The sequence below is a fragment of the Tachypleus tridentatus genome, chromosome 6 (genome assembly GCF_004210375.1).
Source record: "Tachypleus tridentatus isolate NWPU-2018 chromosome 6, ASM421037v1, whole genome shotgun sequence".
Lineage (NCBI taxonomy): Eukaryota > Metazoa > Arthropoda > Merostomata > Xiphosura > Limulidae > Tachypleus > Tachypleus tridentatus.
The window spans coordinates 80542102-80559869 of record NC_134830.1 but is presented as its reverse complement, the minus strand read 5'-3'; the positions used below and the strand labels follow the sequence as shown (position 1 = coordinate 80559869).

The window sequence follows — 17768 nt, the reverse complement described above, 5'->3', positions numbered from 1 at the left end:
GTAAAATTGGGAAGAAGTCTAACCAAAATTTTTAATGAAACTTTTATGCATCTTTTAACGCTTAATTCAATATTTAACTATTGATATATTACTACAAACTTTAAAATCACAATCTCCGATTTTCTTACCGAATTATTTCTTTAACATGCAAATGCTTAGGTCGTTAGAACTGATGATTAATTTTCATAATCTAGATTTGTGAAATATTCTTGCACTATAACAATTAACTTTTTATGAAATAGTATATATTGAACTATAATGTCTATGGTGCTCAAATATTATTTTTGAAGAGCATATTTCTAAACAAAATTGATGTCAAAAAGTTTAGATATATGATATCTGTACTTTCTAACTTTTAAACATTTATTTTATCATTAGTAATCAACTTCAACAACAGATGGGACTTATAAATAAATAATAGATATAATCTTTAAGATATAACGTTGTTAAAAACAAAGTTTTTAGATTAAGATTATCCAATTTCGTTTTTTTTCATATCAAAATATTTTACTAATAAAATTGCTTGAAGTTGCCTTACCAATACAGAGCAAGTGTGGTAAAAGTCAATCACATAATAAATTCATATAATCCCGATTCTTCCACTAATTACTATAAAAAGTGCCTCTAGCATAATCTGAATTAATTATTAATATAATCCTATCTTTCTCGAAGTAAGGACCTGAGTAACTCGAACGAAAATAAAACAAATAAATCTACTTTTCCCTGTGACTGAAATTAAGTAAACACAAAAAGTAAGAAACAAACAAACATGAAAATGTCAAAAAATGTGAGAAAAATAAATAACACTATAAATCTATAATTTCGAAAAAAAAAGAAAAGGGTGTACTGATACTACTAAATTATGTTTAACAAACAGAAACATTCAATATTACAATTTATGCTAAACTCGTAATCTTAGGGTCGCGGGTTCAAATTCCTGTCTCTCCAAACATATTCGCCCTTTCAGCCGTGGGGGCGTTATAATGTGACGATTATTTTCACTATTCGTTGGTGAAAAGAGTACCCCAATAGTTGCTGGTGAGTGGTAATGACTTCCTGCCTTTTCTCCAATATTTTACTGCTAAATTTGGAACGGCAAATGCAGATAGTTCTCGTGTAGCTTTGCGCGAAATTCAGAACATGCATAAATACCACTATGATGTATGTCATGATGAGTTGAAGGTAAACTTGATATAATTTAAAGCTACACGAGGGCTATCTACACTAGCCGCCCTTGATATAGCAGTGTAAGACAAGGGGAAAGGTGGTTAGTCATCACCACCCACCGCCAGCTCATTGACTACTCTTTTACCAACGAATAGTAGGATTAGCAGTCACTTTATAACGCTCTCACGGCTGAAAGGGTGATCATGTTTGATGTGACGGAGATTCGAACCCACGACTCTCAAATTACGAGTCGAGTGCCTTAACCTCCTGACCATTCCGCGTATATGACTTAAAAGAATAAATTCAAAATTGGTAGACAAACTAGTAATTACACTTATAGAATTGATAAGAATTCTACAGTAAATATGCATTCATTAGTAAGTTAGTTCGCGTATTTTGCTTTAAGAACCATTATGCCACAAGTTGAGAAAAACAAAGCTGCCTAGTTAACTACTGAATGTATATTTGTTGTAAAATTCTTATAAATGCTATATGTGTGGCTACCAGTTTGTCCGTCAGTTTTTATTTTATTAAAGTCGCACGTGCAATCTTTTTTTTCCCCTTGCCCACGCCTTTTATTGATACATAAGGTGTTTTTGATTAGATACCAACTGACCAGAGCAAGTATGAAAGTGACACTTGACAATAACCTACTTTAGCTTTAGGATCGCAACTCTTTTATTCGGAACATTTCTGATGCTAGAAAAACACGTAGGTTTAAGAAGTTTTGATAAAAATGAATAACTTTTTAAACGTGCTCGGGTCATAGGGCTTTTGTTCATTCGGAACATTCCTATACTTGACAGGACCAATAAAATTGTTTAAAATATATAGTGGTACTTTTCCTCTCTAAAACAGTCTGAATAGCTTTTTTTAATGTAACGCCGTAGAACCTAAATTAACAGGTCTTTTCTTCGCCTGCATGCACTCAGCACAGCTTTATGTAGCGTCATTATTTACACTAAATATTCTTTAATTAAGAGAATTTTATAAACTTTAGCAAATTTATGCTTATAAGTTGGGAATAAATAATGAATAATAACCGTTCACCGGTATAATTCTTTTGAAAACTTGAGTTAGAAACTTTTAATTTTATCGAAACATGCTTTCGCCTTATAGTTTTGCAACTCTAAATCAGCCATCTTTAACCGAATAATAAAAATCAGATATGGCTCACTTTTACTCTTAGGCAATGCCGTAGTAAAAATTGTAATCCGATAGCTTACGTGACATTTTGCATAGGCATGCGCAAAATTTTAAAAAAATCACGAAAGTTGAGTAATTTTTTGTACTTTCGGTACAAATTTTGTTTAAGAAATAACAGCCCAGTATGACACAGCCTCTGAAAATATGTGATAGTTTGGATTATCGTAGTCCAAGCTATATAAAGTGGAAATTTTCTAAACTATCAACTTCTGTTAATAACACACAATGTGTTTTGCATATTGTTTAGGCCACTCAACATATTACACTATTTCTTGATTTTCCTCCGATTTTATATTTTTTAAAGCACCTTAGGATACTGAACAAGAATGGAATCCGTTAGGAGGCGCTAAATTCTAGATTCATGACCATTCGTAAGGATAAGTAGTTACATCGTGTGGCAATTTTAAGAGTGTGTTTTTTTCACCTGTCCAAAGATGAGCTGACAATTTATTGAAATTAAAGCATTTAATCGTAAATAAGGACAAAAAGGAGCAAAGTATACATAAAACAACAGAATAAATCACATTTTTTAAAACTAAGAGTGGTAAAAATTTATAATAAAAATGCTATCGGATAATAACACTGTATATGAATCCTATCCTCAAATTTACTAAACGGCTGAGTTTTGTTTTGTTTATATGGATGCTCATAAACCCCTTTCTTTGTATCGTAATTGACATTAGAATAATCTGAATATACAGTTTTATTCATAATAACTTTTCAAAGATTATTAAATTGAACATGATCGTATTTATAAATGGTAAAATTGTAGAGTTCATTAAATTCGATGTTCAGGCAAAGTGATACATATGAAATGCGTCACCATTTTATTAAATATTAAAGTGAATGACACGAAACTAAATGCAAGCGAGTTAAAATCCAGTTTAATTGTAAATATATAACATATCACAAATGTACGTTTATATGTATGTGTGTATGTTCCCTTAGAGTGTAAAAAGAAGTATGGTAATATACAAGCAGTTTTGGTCTCCAAGGTTTGATGCAGAGGTTAGTTTCAGTTCATTAAGCGTTCATACCTAAATATATATATAATAACAAAAGGTTCGTGCTTTTGTAAACTGCATTTTCATTCCAACGTTTTTGGGTGTAGTGTTTCCTGAGATTTTGGGAACAAAACAATGGGCGATTCAAGTGGAGACCCATTAACTTCTACGGTAGAGTTAGTGGAAGATATCGTTTGGACGTAAAGTATGTTTATTTTTATTTTATTGATTCACTGAAATGTTATTCACATCGTCATCTAGTCTAACATACTGTTGTTATCGGTACATTTTTCAAAACCGTCACTGATTTTTCAGACTGCTGTAACACAGACAATCTTTGAATTTTTGCTCTATGTTTGGTGTCTGGAATGTGCATTACAAGAATGTTTGAATTCTTTTACTTGCTCTAGGTTTTCAGCTGTGTCTCTCTGAATGTTTTTAGTCCAGTTTTATTTTGCTGTCAGTCTATTTTCGAACTTCGGAAATCCATAATACAGTATTCTCATGAAGAAATTCTCACGTGTTTCCTCAGTGATCACAAGAAAACAATGACAACAAGTCACCTGTATATTTGAGTTGGAGAATTTCATCTTGAATACATTTGATACGCTTCATGTGCAGTATGACTTTGAATTCTTTTTTACATGTCACGTGTCACGAGCAATACCTTTGTTAACCATCGTTAGTTAATACATACTCTAGTATATTAACACAAACTTCTATAAGGAAGACATTTTTATAACTTTAATTATTCTCTACAATGAAGGAAGCGCAGTCCCTTCTTTCATCAGTTTCCAACTAAGGCATTCTTTATATAGAAATGCTAACTGCTTATCATTATATGTGCTAATACAATGTGCTCTTAGGCTAGTCCTTATCATCAGTTTATTTTTTATTATGAGTTATTGAATCTTCATTTTGTCCATTCATGAAAATGATTTATTTTATCTATTGATATATTTTATCTATAAGATATATTGACCGCAATTCGAATGCGAATGAGGTGAAAACGTGATATTTACTAGAGTAAACATGATGTAAAACTTGAACAGAAATTCAGTAAAATGGCATTTCTATTTCTGTTACCATATTTCTGTTATTTTTATTTTTATTGGATTTAGCCATTTATTAAACCATAAGTGCGCTCGGCGTTAAAAAAAGGAATATATATGGGTTTCAGACATTTTGAGGGACTCTGTGTTTGAAGTTTAAGGGCTTCAGGCGGAAATCAGCTTACCGAACAGAAAGCGACACCTTTGTTTTCATTCATGGGTGTTGTGCACGTCACATTTCTCGATTACCGCCAAAGATAATCATTTGTTTTGGTTTACTGCTACACGCAATCTAATGTAAAGGTACGCCAAACTAAACTTTAGTTACATATAGTTATTAAAAGATCAAGCCTAAAGTATTGCTCATCAATATTTGTTATGGATAAGCCATAAGTTTCTCAAATATGTCTTTGATAAAATATGCTTATGAAGCCCAAGCCAATATTAAGTGATAAAGTTTGTTTGTTTGTTTTGAATTTCGTCTAAAGCTACACGAGGGTAATCTGCGCTTGTCGTCCCTAATTTATCAATGTGACACTAGAGGGAAGGCAGCTAGTCATCACCACCCACCGCCAACTCCTGGACAACTCTTTTATCAACGAATAGTAGGATTGACCATATCATTATAAAGACCCTACGGGTAAAGAGTAAACATATATGATGTGACTGGTATTTGAACCCGTGACTCTCAGATTACGAATCGAGCCCCGTAACCGCCTGACCATGCTGGGCATATCATAGGTCAAATATTCCAGACATCGAATGACTAGATATATATATATCTCTGAACGTTGCATTAGACTGAAAACTGGATGTGTTCCAATATGACGGAATGAAAAAAAGAAATAGTCAAACAAATCAAGTGCGTAAAAATCTTACGGTTAATAGAATACACCATAAATTAAATGATATATATGTCAATACAGAACTAATATAACGACTACTTATCTACTATAAACCACTAAAGAGTGAGTGATAAAAAGCTTGAAAAGTTCTACTACAGAACATCTGACCATAACAAACTGTAGTTCCGTTTCAAAATCGTTCGCAGACGAAAGATAAAGTACGGTAAAGTAGTAACACTTCAAAATTTACTTAAAAGTAAGTGTACAACTCTATATCAAATTATATAGTCACATATACTCTACGAAATAACTCAAATTATGGAGAAATATTCTAACAAGGACTCCAGACACAAATATTGAACTTGTTTGTTTGTTTGTTTTTTGAAATTCGCACAAAACTACTCGAGGGCTATCTGTGCCAGCCGTCCCTAATTTAGCAGTGGAAGACAAGAGGGAAGCCAGCTAGTCATCACCACCCACAGCCAACTCTTGGGCTACTCTTTTACCAACGAATAAGGAGATTGAGCCTCACATTATAATGCCCCTACGGCTTAAAGGGTCAAGCATGTTTGGTGCGAAGAGTATGTGAACCTGCGACCCTCAGATTCCGAGTCGCACGCCTTAACACGCTTGGCCATGCCAGGCCTAATATTAAACTACACATCAGTGATGTAAACGTTTAGAAGACATGTATGTTATTAAAGAACAAAAATCTAAATCTGCGTGCAGTATATGGCGACTAATAAACAAAAATAATAATAACAAAACATTGAACAAACAAAAGTTATTAAAAGGTTTGGTTGAAAAATTAGCTTAAAAACATTATTACTTATATAAATGTCGCTTATTTTCGTCCAAGTTTGTTACCATATCGTTCTTCTTTGATGCAAGTTTTATGCTCTTTTATCAAATTGATTTTTTTCCCTGTTCAGAAAAAAGTAAATGCAAATTAGATGTAATTTTCATTTGTAGTTAAAAGTGATTAAAGAAGCATTGGTACTTTCAGAATCAAGTGAATCAGTAAAAGATACTTTTTATCGCATTTTCACCATGTAAAATGATAATGCTGTATAAAAAGCTCAGTTTTTTCAGATAATGTTTGAGTTATAGTTGCTGATGAAACGATAATCCAACTTCATTTCTTGTATATCTTGTTTTTAGTATGTTTTCGTGTATCTGTACTGTTAGAGGCTTATTCAGAGTTTTTCTTTGAAGTACAAAGTTTAATGTTACATAACATGTCATTAGTAATAAACATATATTAGTGGCATACCACACATAGGTTATTTCCGTAAAAATTATGCTATTCTATTATTAGTATCACAATGTATGGCATCAAATGATGGTTTTATGCGGTTCTTTTACATTTTGAATGAATCATAAACAGCTTTCTATTAACATCTTATAAAACGGCGCAATAGAAAGACAAAAATTTGACATATACAATTTTATGATTATCTTATGACATATATAAACTAAACGTTTTCTGATATTATGCAGCATAAACAGTCGTATAATTTTAGTTTCATTACGTTATTTCTTTAGAAAAGAAAGTTGGAGATTTTTAAAATAGCGACAAAAATGTTTCTCTTTGAAGCGTTTGTGATTGCGTTTTCTTAATGGATTGCCATAAGAGTTGTTATATAATACATGGTTTGTTCTGAATTTTCGCGCAAAGCTACACGAGGGCTATCTGCGCTAGCCATCCCTCATTTAGCAGTGTAAGACTACAGGGATGGCAGCTAGTCATCACCACTCACCGCCAACGCTTGCGCTACTCTTTTACCAACGAATAGTGGGATTGATCGCACTTTATAACGCTCCCACGGCTGAAGATGCGAGTATGTTTGGTGTGACAGAGATTCGAACCCAAGACCCTCAGATTACGAGTTGTGCGCCTTAACCACCTGCCATGCCAGACACATATAATACATGTTTACATCTAAGAGTGGCAATGAAATGATAAAGTAGATTGAAAATGACATGTAGCTTGCAAGACTTGTGAGAAAAAAAAAAAAAATTCATCAGTTTTAAATCGAGATCATTAGACTGTTTTTCGTAAGTAAACATCTTAATAATTTCTCATTTGTAAAAAATTATATTTATATATATATATATTGGTTAACTTAGTTCTATCGAACGAAATTACAACAGGTTGTTATAAAAACTTTGGATAGCAGTATTCGATAACCTGCTTGAAGAAACACAAGAAAACGTTCGATTGTAGTGGCACATAAAACAAAATATTTCCTTGTCTGTTATTGCAAATTTATAATACTTGTGATTAAAGATTAAGTTTAAGGCTAAGAAACTAAATCTCCGTTACACCATACATGCTTGCCCTTTCAGCCGTGGGGGCGTTATAATGTAACGGTTAATAATCCTATTCGTTGGTAAAAAAATTGGCGGGTGGTGGTGATGACTAGCTGTCTTTGGTCTAGTCTTACACTGCTAAATTAGGGACGGCTAGCACAGATAGCTCTCCTGTAGCTTTGCGCGAAATTCAAAACAAATAAACAAAACAAGAAACTAAAGAAGACAAATATTTATTCACTTACACACATAAACAAATGTATATATACATATGATACCCTTACCATCATATGAATTCCTGCATTAAGAGATGATGAAGACAACTTACCTTGTATAAATAATACAAGAAAAGTAAAAACAGCTCCCCACTGTAAGTAGTTGTTAGCGAAGCATTTCCAGCACGTTAGAAGACAAAGAGTAATGTTAACTATTAGCCACGGTACGTTTATCAGAATTTCCCGTTTAGGAAAGGTTGTCTTGTTAGGACGTAAAATGTATGATAAAAAGAGGGATACTTTCAACACAATATCGATTAGATTTACAATAATAAGTGATTTCTGTCTTTGTCGGTGAGAGTATTTTTGGTAGGCAACTTCGAGATGTTGATCTTTGAAACTGTTTGTCAGCCGAGGAAAAATAATTCCCCGGTAAATAAAGCCTTGTTTGAAATGAATTTTTGTATTCTCTTTTACTAAATCGGCTGAATTTGGAAGTTCTCCAAAATTGTTTTTATGCATTTCTTCTTCCTTTTCCTCACTTGCAGTCTCTGCTTTAGTTGATAATTTATTTGGCATTATCTCTACTGGAGATATGTGATTAACAGAAACAGTTTGAAAGGAATTAGTCAGTTTTTTATTTGTGGCATTGGATAACGCCGTAGTGACCTTTCTGCGTTCGTTCAACTGTACGAGTTCGTATGCAGTGCCGTTTCGATCTCCACACATTTCGTCGGACACTGACATCTGATTAAGTGACAAAGAAATAGTTGGAATGACATGCACTTCAGGTAAGGCCTCTTTCCCACTTTCAGGTCTCGAAGCTTCCTGGTTATTCAGACTAGAATCGCGAATCCTTCGAAGGGCTTTGTGCCATAGAATTTTTGGAGGGCCCCTAGGATTAGGAAAAACAAACATAAATACAAAGTCAAGATTATACACTAAATTGACAAACAGTAGAAAAGTAAGACAAACATAATATTTATTCAATAACCAATACGAATAACAAGCTAATGCAGCAACAATGTTATCAAATTTGATAATATAGAGAAGTGATTAAAATCACCTCAAAACCCAGTCTGCGAGTTGATAAGACTGAATTTGAAGGATTGAAAAGGTTACGAAAATATCACGGTCTTCAGTCTTCAAGTTATAACAAAAAAATCACTCAGACGAAATGCTTCATCTCTCATCTTCAAATAAAATCAAATTGTATTAACAAAAAAAAACAACAAAAAACAAGAACACAAAATTCAGTACTGTTTTGACCACGAATATTTCTAGTCTAGGGGTTGGTTATACTTTGTTCCATATACAAAGAATAGTTTTAGTGTTCGTGTTCAGACAGGTACTGCATTTAGTATCTTTACAGCAGCATATAAGCGTGTGTGTGTGTTTTCTTATAGCAAAGCCACATCGGGTTATCTGCTGAGCCCACCGAGGGAAATCGAACCCATGATTTTAGCGTTGTGAATCCCGTAGACTTACCGTTGTACAAGCGGGATGGGCGCATATAAGCTTTCTGAGTCTTTCTCTGACATCTATATGAGCATAACTTGCAAAAAGCAGGGAGAAAACGGCTTTATAGACCTGAGGAACTAGATCTTATGTTGTATTTTGTGTTGAAATTTAGATTGGAGTATGTGTTTTACTCCGTCATAGCCAGGAAGCAAGAGGGAACTAGATCACAGATGTAGGCGATTTAAATTACAGAACATAAAAAAAAGAGAAATTCAGAGGGCTTTATTCGGGAATCAACAGCCAAACATTCTCTCTGACTTTACTTGAAGCCTTGCTTGCTTGCTGCACGCAATATTACACGCCGGCTGTGCACACCAATCTTTCCTAATTTTGAAATAATAAGACTTGTTGATGGACTGAACATTTGTATTTAACTTTCGCCATTAAATTACTACCACGGCCCTAAATTGTGACTTTTGTTGAGGAGTGAACCACTAAACGTGAGATTCACATTGGCCATTAGAAAGCGATCGACTCAAATGACTAGGTAACGTTTTGGCCAAACGACTTTCACGGGCTTCCGGTGAAGATAGTTTAAAATAAATACTGAACATTTAATCATCAGTCCTCTAAATCAATTTTAACGCATTCTTTTTATTTATATAACATGACATTAACATTACATGATGTTTGATTGCATGTCATAGACAAGTAAGTACATTTGACAGACGGCAATAAAAGTACATATATATATATCATCACATTCGTTAAAGTCTATCTAACACCTAATCAGAGACTATTTGTAAACACGTTAGTATCATGTTCTCTTCTGATGAAGTATAAATTCTAAAGTTTTTATCATGAATATCTACAAGCAAATGGTTACCTAGATTTGGAGCTGTTGCTTCAAAAATGAAACTGCGTGATACCAAATGGTGATAATTGCAGTTTTTGCTGATCTTTCTTAACAATATCAGTTTTTCGTGTATATTTTATAGGTAACCAAAATATCAAAAATCTATTCGTTCATATCTTCTAAAATATGCTTTTATTTCTTATATTTGTTTTTTAACAGTAACACACATAGACTTAAATGTGGATCAACCCTAAAAAAAACTATTAAAAGGTATCATTTTGATGTCCATTCACTAACAATTTTAACTTTGTCAATTGAAATATACTTATTTCTGCAAATTTTGAACATTCACATCTGACGTTTGGAGGCTCCTGCTTAAAATACTCGATAAAACAAATCTAGTTACATCTTTGATTTATCTCATTGGCCACTATTCAGTTCTTCACATTTCATAGCCACAGAATAGCAGACGTAACCCACTAACACACGTTGATTGTGTAGACTAAATTGGACGTCCCTTCAACTTAGACTTCGAGGTTAAATAATTTTCGGAATAGTACGTTTATTTATTATAACAATAATAGTAATAATTTTGTTTTAGAAATGATATTCCACTTCGAAACTTTTGAAGTGTTGGAATATGTGTTAATGGATCAGTGATACATCAAGTGATGAAGTGTATTGCCATGGAAAGACAAAATTAGTATTAAATAATAAGTTGATAACATAAGGTGTAGAGTTGGTAACCAAAGAGATATATAAATCAATACTTCAGGATATATATCTAATTAAGTTACGATTTAGTTTCACAATAACCACCACAATACATGATAAAGAAAGGTTTTATTATGGGTAGTATACTGGAATTCGTGTACTGTAGTTAGAACAAGTACTAGATAAATGCTATAGCTATTTATTGGGTTTATTATTTTGGTTCAAAACATTTATCCAAATTTAAACAAACTATGTTTATCAACTAAATTGATATAACAAATCAAAAAGAAAATGTTTTTTCCATGTAAACGTAATAAAAATTAGATATAAACTGCTTGTAACTATATATCTGCAGAAAACAAATGTTTAAATTTTAAAAGCTTACAGACGATTATTTTGAGAAATACTAAAAGTACTCTTGTCATCCACACTGAATTTCCTTTCGTTTTATAAGAGACGCAGTGCTTATATTTAAACAATAATAATGAAATTATTAAAAATTGAATAGGAAAAGGACAAAGGACACTGTTGAAATAGACAGACATGTGCGAAAAGTAAAAAAAAAAAGAGAAATGCTTTCTACAATGGTCTTACGACTTAATTCAATTATAAACGTTTCATCGAAGTGTTTTTAAGCAAACAGTAATTGTATATTAATGAAACGTAAAGAGTATCATTATTGCTGTAAAACAACAGTTTGGAAGGATTGAGGTTAAAATCAAACTTTGTTTTACACTAAAAAACCTACAAAATAAGAATATTTTGACAAGAAAGAAAACAACCAAGTATAGCAACAATTAAAGAAACATTTCAACACATTTAACCAGTGTATTCAAAAATAGGCCATAAATAATATAAATAAAATATTAAACAGAACACAGTATATACCTAAAATATATATTACTATGAATTAAAACAAACAAGGAACTTTTCAGTAAAATAGCGTATTTTATATTTATTAAATTACAATACGTTAACAAATTCATTAAAAAAAGAATAATTATTTTACTGATAATGAAGAAGGATAAACAAATATGTATACCAAATCAGACTATAGACCAAATATTCGCTACTTTAAATCATAATGAGTAAGAAAATGATTTGTAAAATTATAATTATTTTAATGATAACGAGAACATAAAGCAATAAAGAGCAAAACCAGAATATATATATATATACCACGTTGAATATAAAATGTACAAGAAATTATTTAATAAAGTGGCGTGTTTTTTAAATATGTTGAATTGCATTATATTAATAAATTTATCGGAACATTATAATGATTTTACTGATAACGATTATATATTACAGATAACCAAACTCTAAGGATTGGCAATATTAAAACTTGTTCTAAAGTAAAACATTATGTGCATAAAAACTACGTATGATTAATTGTATTCTCAAGACGGCTTGTATAGGTATTAAAATTTTAACTAAAATAAAGTACAGAACAACGTCTCGACCTTCTTAGGTGAACACAGCCGTCTTGAGAATACACTTTTACTTCAAGTGGGTTTCTTGTCATCATGAATATTATTAATTGTTAGTTTAAGAAGCCCAACCTGTAGCTTAGCGGCACATCTGAGGGCTTATAACACTAAAAATCTAGTTGCGCACATATAAACCATTGTGTTGCTTTGTGTTTAACAACAAAAAATAACCTAGAAAATATTTCAGCACATCAGTATAATGATAACTATAGTATATTTTTACAAGTTAAATAATTATTATTCTCATGTTGAAAATAGATAGCTATAGATATAGAATAACAGAATAACAATATAAGAAACAGACTGACTAACGAACAAATAGATAAATAAAACATGGAAATGGATAAAGCAAACAGTTTGTTTCAGTATAGAGCTGAGAAAAGTCTCCCGCTAGGCCAGCAGTAAGTTTACAGACTTAAAGCAATAAAATTCGGGGCTCAGTTTCTTCTCAATAAACAGTGTAGACAACCCATTGTTTAGATTTGTATTAAAACAACAAAACGGAAAAGAAGGATATTTATCTGAATAACATTTTCGCCCGATTAATTTTAAGTATAATGTACACATTTAAAAACATTTTCAAACCTAAAAGTTCGTGAATTTTTGATGTGAAGGTAAAAAACAAATAAATTACGTTAAAATAACTTCTGCCTACAAACACACTGTTGCACTACAGAACAGAATCATAAGTTTTTCTTCCATTTGTTCATATCTAACTTTTTATACGTATTATAATTTAAAATAGCCAGAAATTGCAATTTTAATTCAGTAGTTAATTATTTGTTAATATGTATTAAAATTATGATATTTGCTAACAAGGTAGATACACACAATATTCGTTTTAATAGAAACATATTTTACTATACAAACAACAATACAGTTTGTAATAACAGTTATTACAAATAATGAATTGATACAACACTTTTAGAAACTTACAGGTACTGAGTCTCAAATCTGGTCAAGAAATGAATATGTTCTCAACAATTAAGGTTTACGACAGGTAAATTAATTCTCAGTTGATATTGTTATACCTCGCTTAATCTAGCTAACTTGGTTGACTTCACATTGCTGACTTTTTACTGATGAAGATATTTAATGTCTTCCTAGAAATACTAACATTCAAAATTGAGTTACTGAAGTTAAACTGTTTCTAATGTTCGAAATCTATAAACGTTCCTGGTCCAATTCTGTAGTTTTCCGATTAATAGGCGTGGATTACAATAAAAGCTGTTACGCTAAGCTTCTTCTTCAATATTATAAGATATAGCTCTAACGTTTTGTTTTTTCATCTCTCGCTTTACCATTCAGTTAGTGTCCTGCCCTAGTTTAAGATGAATAAATGTAGAGGGATTTTGTTTGTTTGTTTATTTTTATTAATTACACGCAAAGCTACTCGAGGGCTATCTACGCTAACCGTCCCTAATTTAGCAGTATAAAACTAGAGGGAAGGCAACTAGTCATCACCACCCACCGCCAACTCTTGGACTACTCTCTTATCATCTGAAATGGGTGGGTTTGGTGTGACGAGACTCGAACCCCCAGTTATGACTCGAGTGCCTTAACCACCTGGTTCGAATTTCCGTCACATCAAACATGCTCACACTTTCAACCGTGGGGCGTTATAAGATTGGCAACTAATGGCAACAATGATACTCTGTCGTAGCAGAAGTTTCCAGATGATAATTGTTTTGCAACATAGTGCAAACATACTGATTTATTTAGTCTTATTAACAAAACATCCACTAAAACCTGTAAAATGAATGTAAAAATAACTTTAAGATTTCAGTTACTCACAGATAAAGAACTACAGTAGTAGAAATTTGCAGACTTTTTTAAGAGTATGTCGAACTTGTTAAAACAAAATCTTAGTTTTAAAATGATATCCTAATTTAATTAAATAGTCTAATTTTTTATTAAAAAATTATTACAATTATAGACCATTTCAAGCTTCACAGTAAGGACTTAGAAAATAACATAACTACTATTAAACAGGTAATGCATTGTGCTCATTTCTAAAAGTACTCCATCGGTCGTCTTGAATTTCGAATTTGATAACAAGAAGCATGATTATTTAAAAGGAAAGCATGTAAGTTTGTGATGCTTAAAGGTTAATATTTTATTTTATTTTTTACTACACCGATGATCCGGTATGGCCAGGTGGTGAAGGAACTCGACTCGTAATCCGAGAGTCGTGGGTTCGAATCGCCCTCACACTGAACATGCTTGCCCTTTCAGCCGCGAGGACGTTATAGCGTGGCTCTCAATTCTACTACTCCTTAGTAAAAGAGTAACTCAAGAGTTGGCGGTGGGTGGTGATGACTAGCTGTCTTCTCTCTTGTCTTACACTGCTAAATTAGGGACGGCTAGCGCAGATAGCCCTTGTGTAGCTTTCTTCGAAATTCAAAAACAAATATTCATTCTTAACTAAACACAACTCAGTTTGAAATTAGAACTAGAAACACATAAGAGGTTGTAACTTTACTTCTTGCGCAGTTGTAACCCCCTTTTATTTATACTTTTTATGTATACTTTCCAGTTTTACTGTGACACCTCGAGTTATTCAAACCCAACAGTGATGTACTGTTTTGAACAGACAGCCTCTTTTTCAAAACTATTTAAGTAAAATGGTTGAAACGTATTAAAAGTTTGTTAAATGAATCCATTTGAGTAATGGGTTTTGATGTTCAGCTATAATTAAGATAAAATCGAATTTGAAAGAAATGGAAAAATAACACAATCTCTTTTATAAAGCTAAATTATATCATAATTTCAGAAATCTCAACGATCAGATCAAATATTTAACGACATTAATTTTTATTTTAAGTAGAATTATTTTATACACTAAATTTGTACTTTCATCGGCTTCTAAACAGGAATTTGTACAAAACTTCTGATAACACGCCAATTTTTTGCTTAAAAACAACAACAATAAAACATTATCATTATTAAAAGTCTTACACTTGACGCAAAAGCTCACACAAGGATAGATCCCGATGGAACAGCGGTAAGCTAAAATCAAGGGTTCGATTCTCCTTGGAGGAAACAACAGGTAGCTTGAAATGGCCTTGCTATAATGAAAAACACGTACGCACAAGGATACCAAACACCAAAAAAACACAGGTAGGAAATGCATAGTTATAAATAACTCTGTTACTGAGAACTCACTCCCATTAGATAAGAAAATAGATACGTTATAAATACAACTCAAAAGAACTTACCTTACTCCTTTACACAAAATGATTCTGTATAGAAAAATGACATTACTAATACGTGCCTGTTGGAGCAGCGAAATATACTGATATTATGAAGTTCACCCACCCATCAGAAAATATAATTTATTCTTTATTGCTTGCAATCTTTCTCCCAATTGCTTCTTGTAAATGCTACTTTTGATACATTATTTATGACAAAGGAATATTGCGGAATCCAATAAAATAAAAGGACATGTCGTGGGTCTGTATGTGACCATCATAACTCCAAGAGAAAAAGAAACCTGGAAACCTGAAAATTTGTACGCATACTAAGTGCACCTTTAGGGTGTACACCTTGGTATCATTACTTATTCACGTGCGTGCGCAACTTTTATGAGGCAATGTAGATCCTGAGGGTGTGCACCTGGGTATTATTACTTAGCCACGTACGTGCACGTATGGGTTTAAGCATCTTTTTAATGAGACAAGTTAACGAAAAACCATATATGAAAGTGTGTTTGCCATAACATCCACGGCAAAGAACCTGGACACTTGAAATCCTGTACCATACAAAATGGATCCTGATGGTGTATACCCGCATATTATTACTTATCCACGTACACACGTAATCGTACATAATGAGGCAAGCTAAAGAAAAACACATAAAAACGAAGGGATTTCTTACATTACAAATAAAAATCATAAACATTCACAGACACATACGTGCGTATGCGCATGCGCATCTTATTATGAAGGTTAATTAGCGAAAAACCGCATAGTAAAACATATGTGAATATTGTTTTTATTGAAATCAGGTCACATTTTATTATGCTTAAAATGTTCACAACCACTGACTATAGAATTTTCTAGATTAATCACGACGTGAGAGTCTTATTCCTCGTTCTAAAACACACGAGAAAAACACCGCTAGTATATAAACGGTTAACAGGCCGCATGACGTATTACTTCTGGATAGCATTTGTTTGTGAATATTGTTTTTATTGAAATCAGGCCACATTTTATTGTGCTTAAAGTGTTCACAACTACTGACTATAGATTTTTCTAGATTAATCACGACGTGAGAGTCTTATTTCTCGTTCTAAAACACACGAGAAAAACACCGCTAGTATATAAACGGTTAGCAGCCCTCATAACGTATTATTTCTGGATAGCATTTGTTTGTGCATGCAATTTGACATTATTTTTTTTCAACATTATTTATTTGTCGCTATAATGGTTATGTAAGTGACTCAAACATATTCTGTTATAACAGTGGTAAATTTATTGTAAAGAAACTAAGGCAAAACATTACAGAATTCGACATAAAAGCGTAATATACATATTTTGAAATAAAACTTGAGGACCAAGACAAATTATGTACTCCGCACAAAGTTTGCACCTTTGTGTTGAAAAACTGAAAAAATGAACTAAAGTCTTTGCCTTGTGGAATTTCAGTTGTCTGACGTGAGCCTAGAAACCATGGCGATGACCGCTAATTTTTCTCATGTAGCGTATAAGACTACATCATTCGGGATAAAAGTTCGTTTCCGAACCCTTTAATGTGCTATAAGATCTGTTGCTCACAGACCTGATGTATCTGTACCTGGTCCACTGAGAAACTCTTGATACAATTTTATCTGATCCTGAATTTGATATAAATTTAAAATGATGATAAGGATTGTTTTCAACTTGAAACATCTGGTGAACGTTACTTTTCACATGACTGAGTGAATTCTGAACGCTAATCGGAATGCAGATAGTGTTACTTACTAAAAAGAAAATTTATTGTAGAAACATATATTACCCTGTGGAGATAATAGTAAGAAATCGAATGTCTAAACCCCATATTTTACACAGCATATCATGTAGGATTTAAATCACAGTTAAGAGCAACGTATAGATAAGACTGTTTTCTTCAAAATGTTGTTTATATTTCCAGCTTGGATTCTTTTTTACAATATGACTTAAATATTTAAAAAGGTGCACGTATAATATTTTTTCTGTTTCGTAAAACCATTTATTGAAAAAAATTACTATTTCTTTAAATCCAAGACAAAATATTTCAAAGGATTATAATTATCATCTCCATTTTAACTCTACAACTGTAAACGATTTTCCACTCATTTTAGACCATCTTAAAATCACTTCTTACCGTTGTACAATGCTTCCACTTCACTTTCCTTTCATATTTATTAAGGTTGAGCTATTTTCTATCAGGAATTGATTCATGGATTTTCAACATAACAAATTGCTG

General features: G+C 32.3%; 1 protein-coding gene across 3 annotated transcripts in view; it reads right to left on the bottom strand.

Annotated features, from left to right (window-relative positions):
* The window catches only part of LOC143252898 (adenylate cyclase type 8-like), a 220061-nt gene that overhangs the window by 100531 nt on the left and 101762 nt on the right, over positions 1 to 17768 (bottom strand). For all 3 annotated transcript variants that reach the window (XM_076505721.1, XM_076505723.1, XM_076505722.1), the window contains one exon: positions 7916 to 8697. In XM_076505721.1, coding sequence (XP_076361836.1) covers positions 7916 to 8697 — 782 coding nt within the window. The remainder of the gene's footprint in view (positions 1 to 7915; positions 8698 to 17768) is intronic.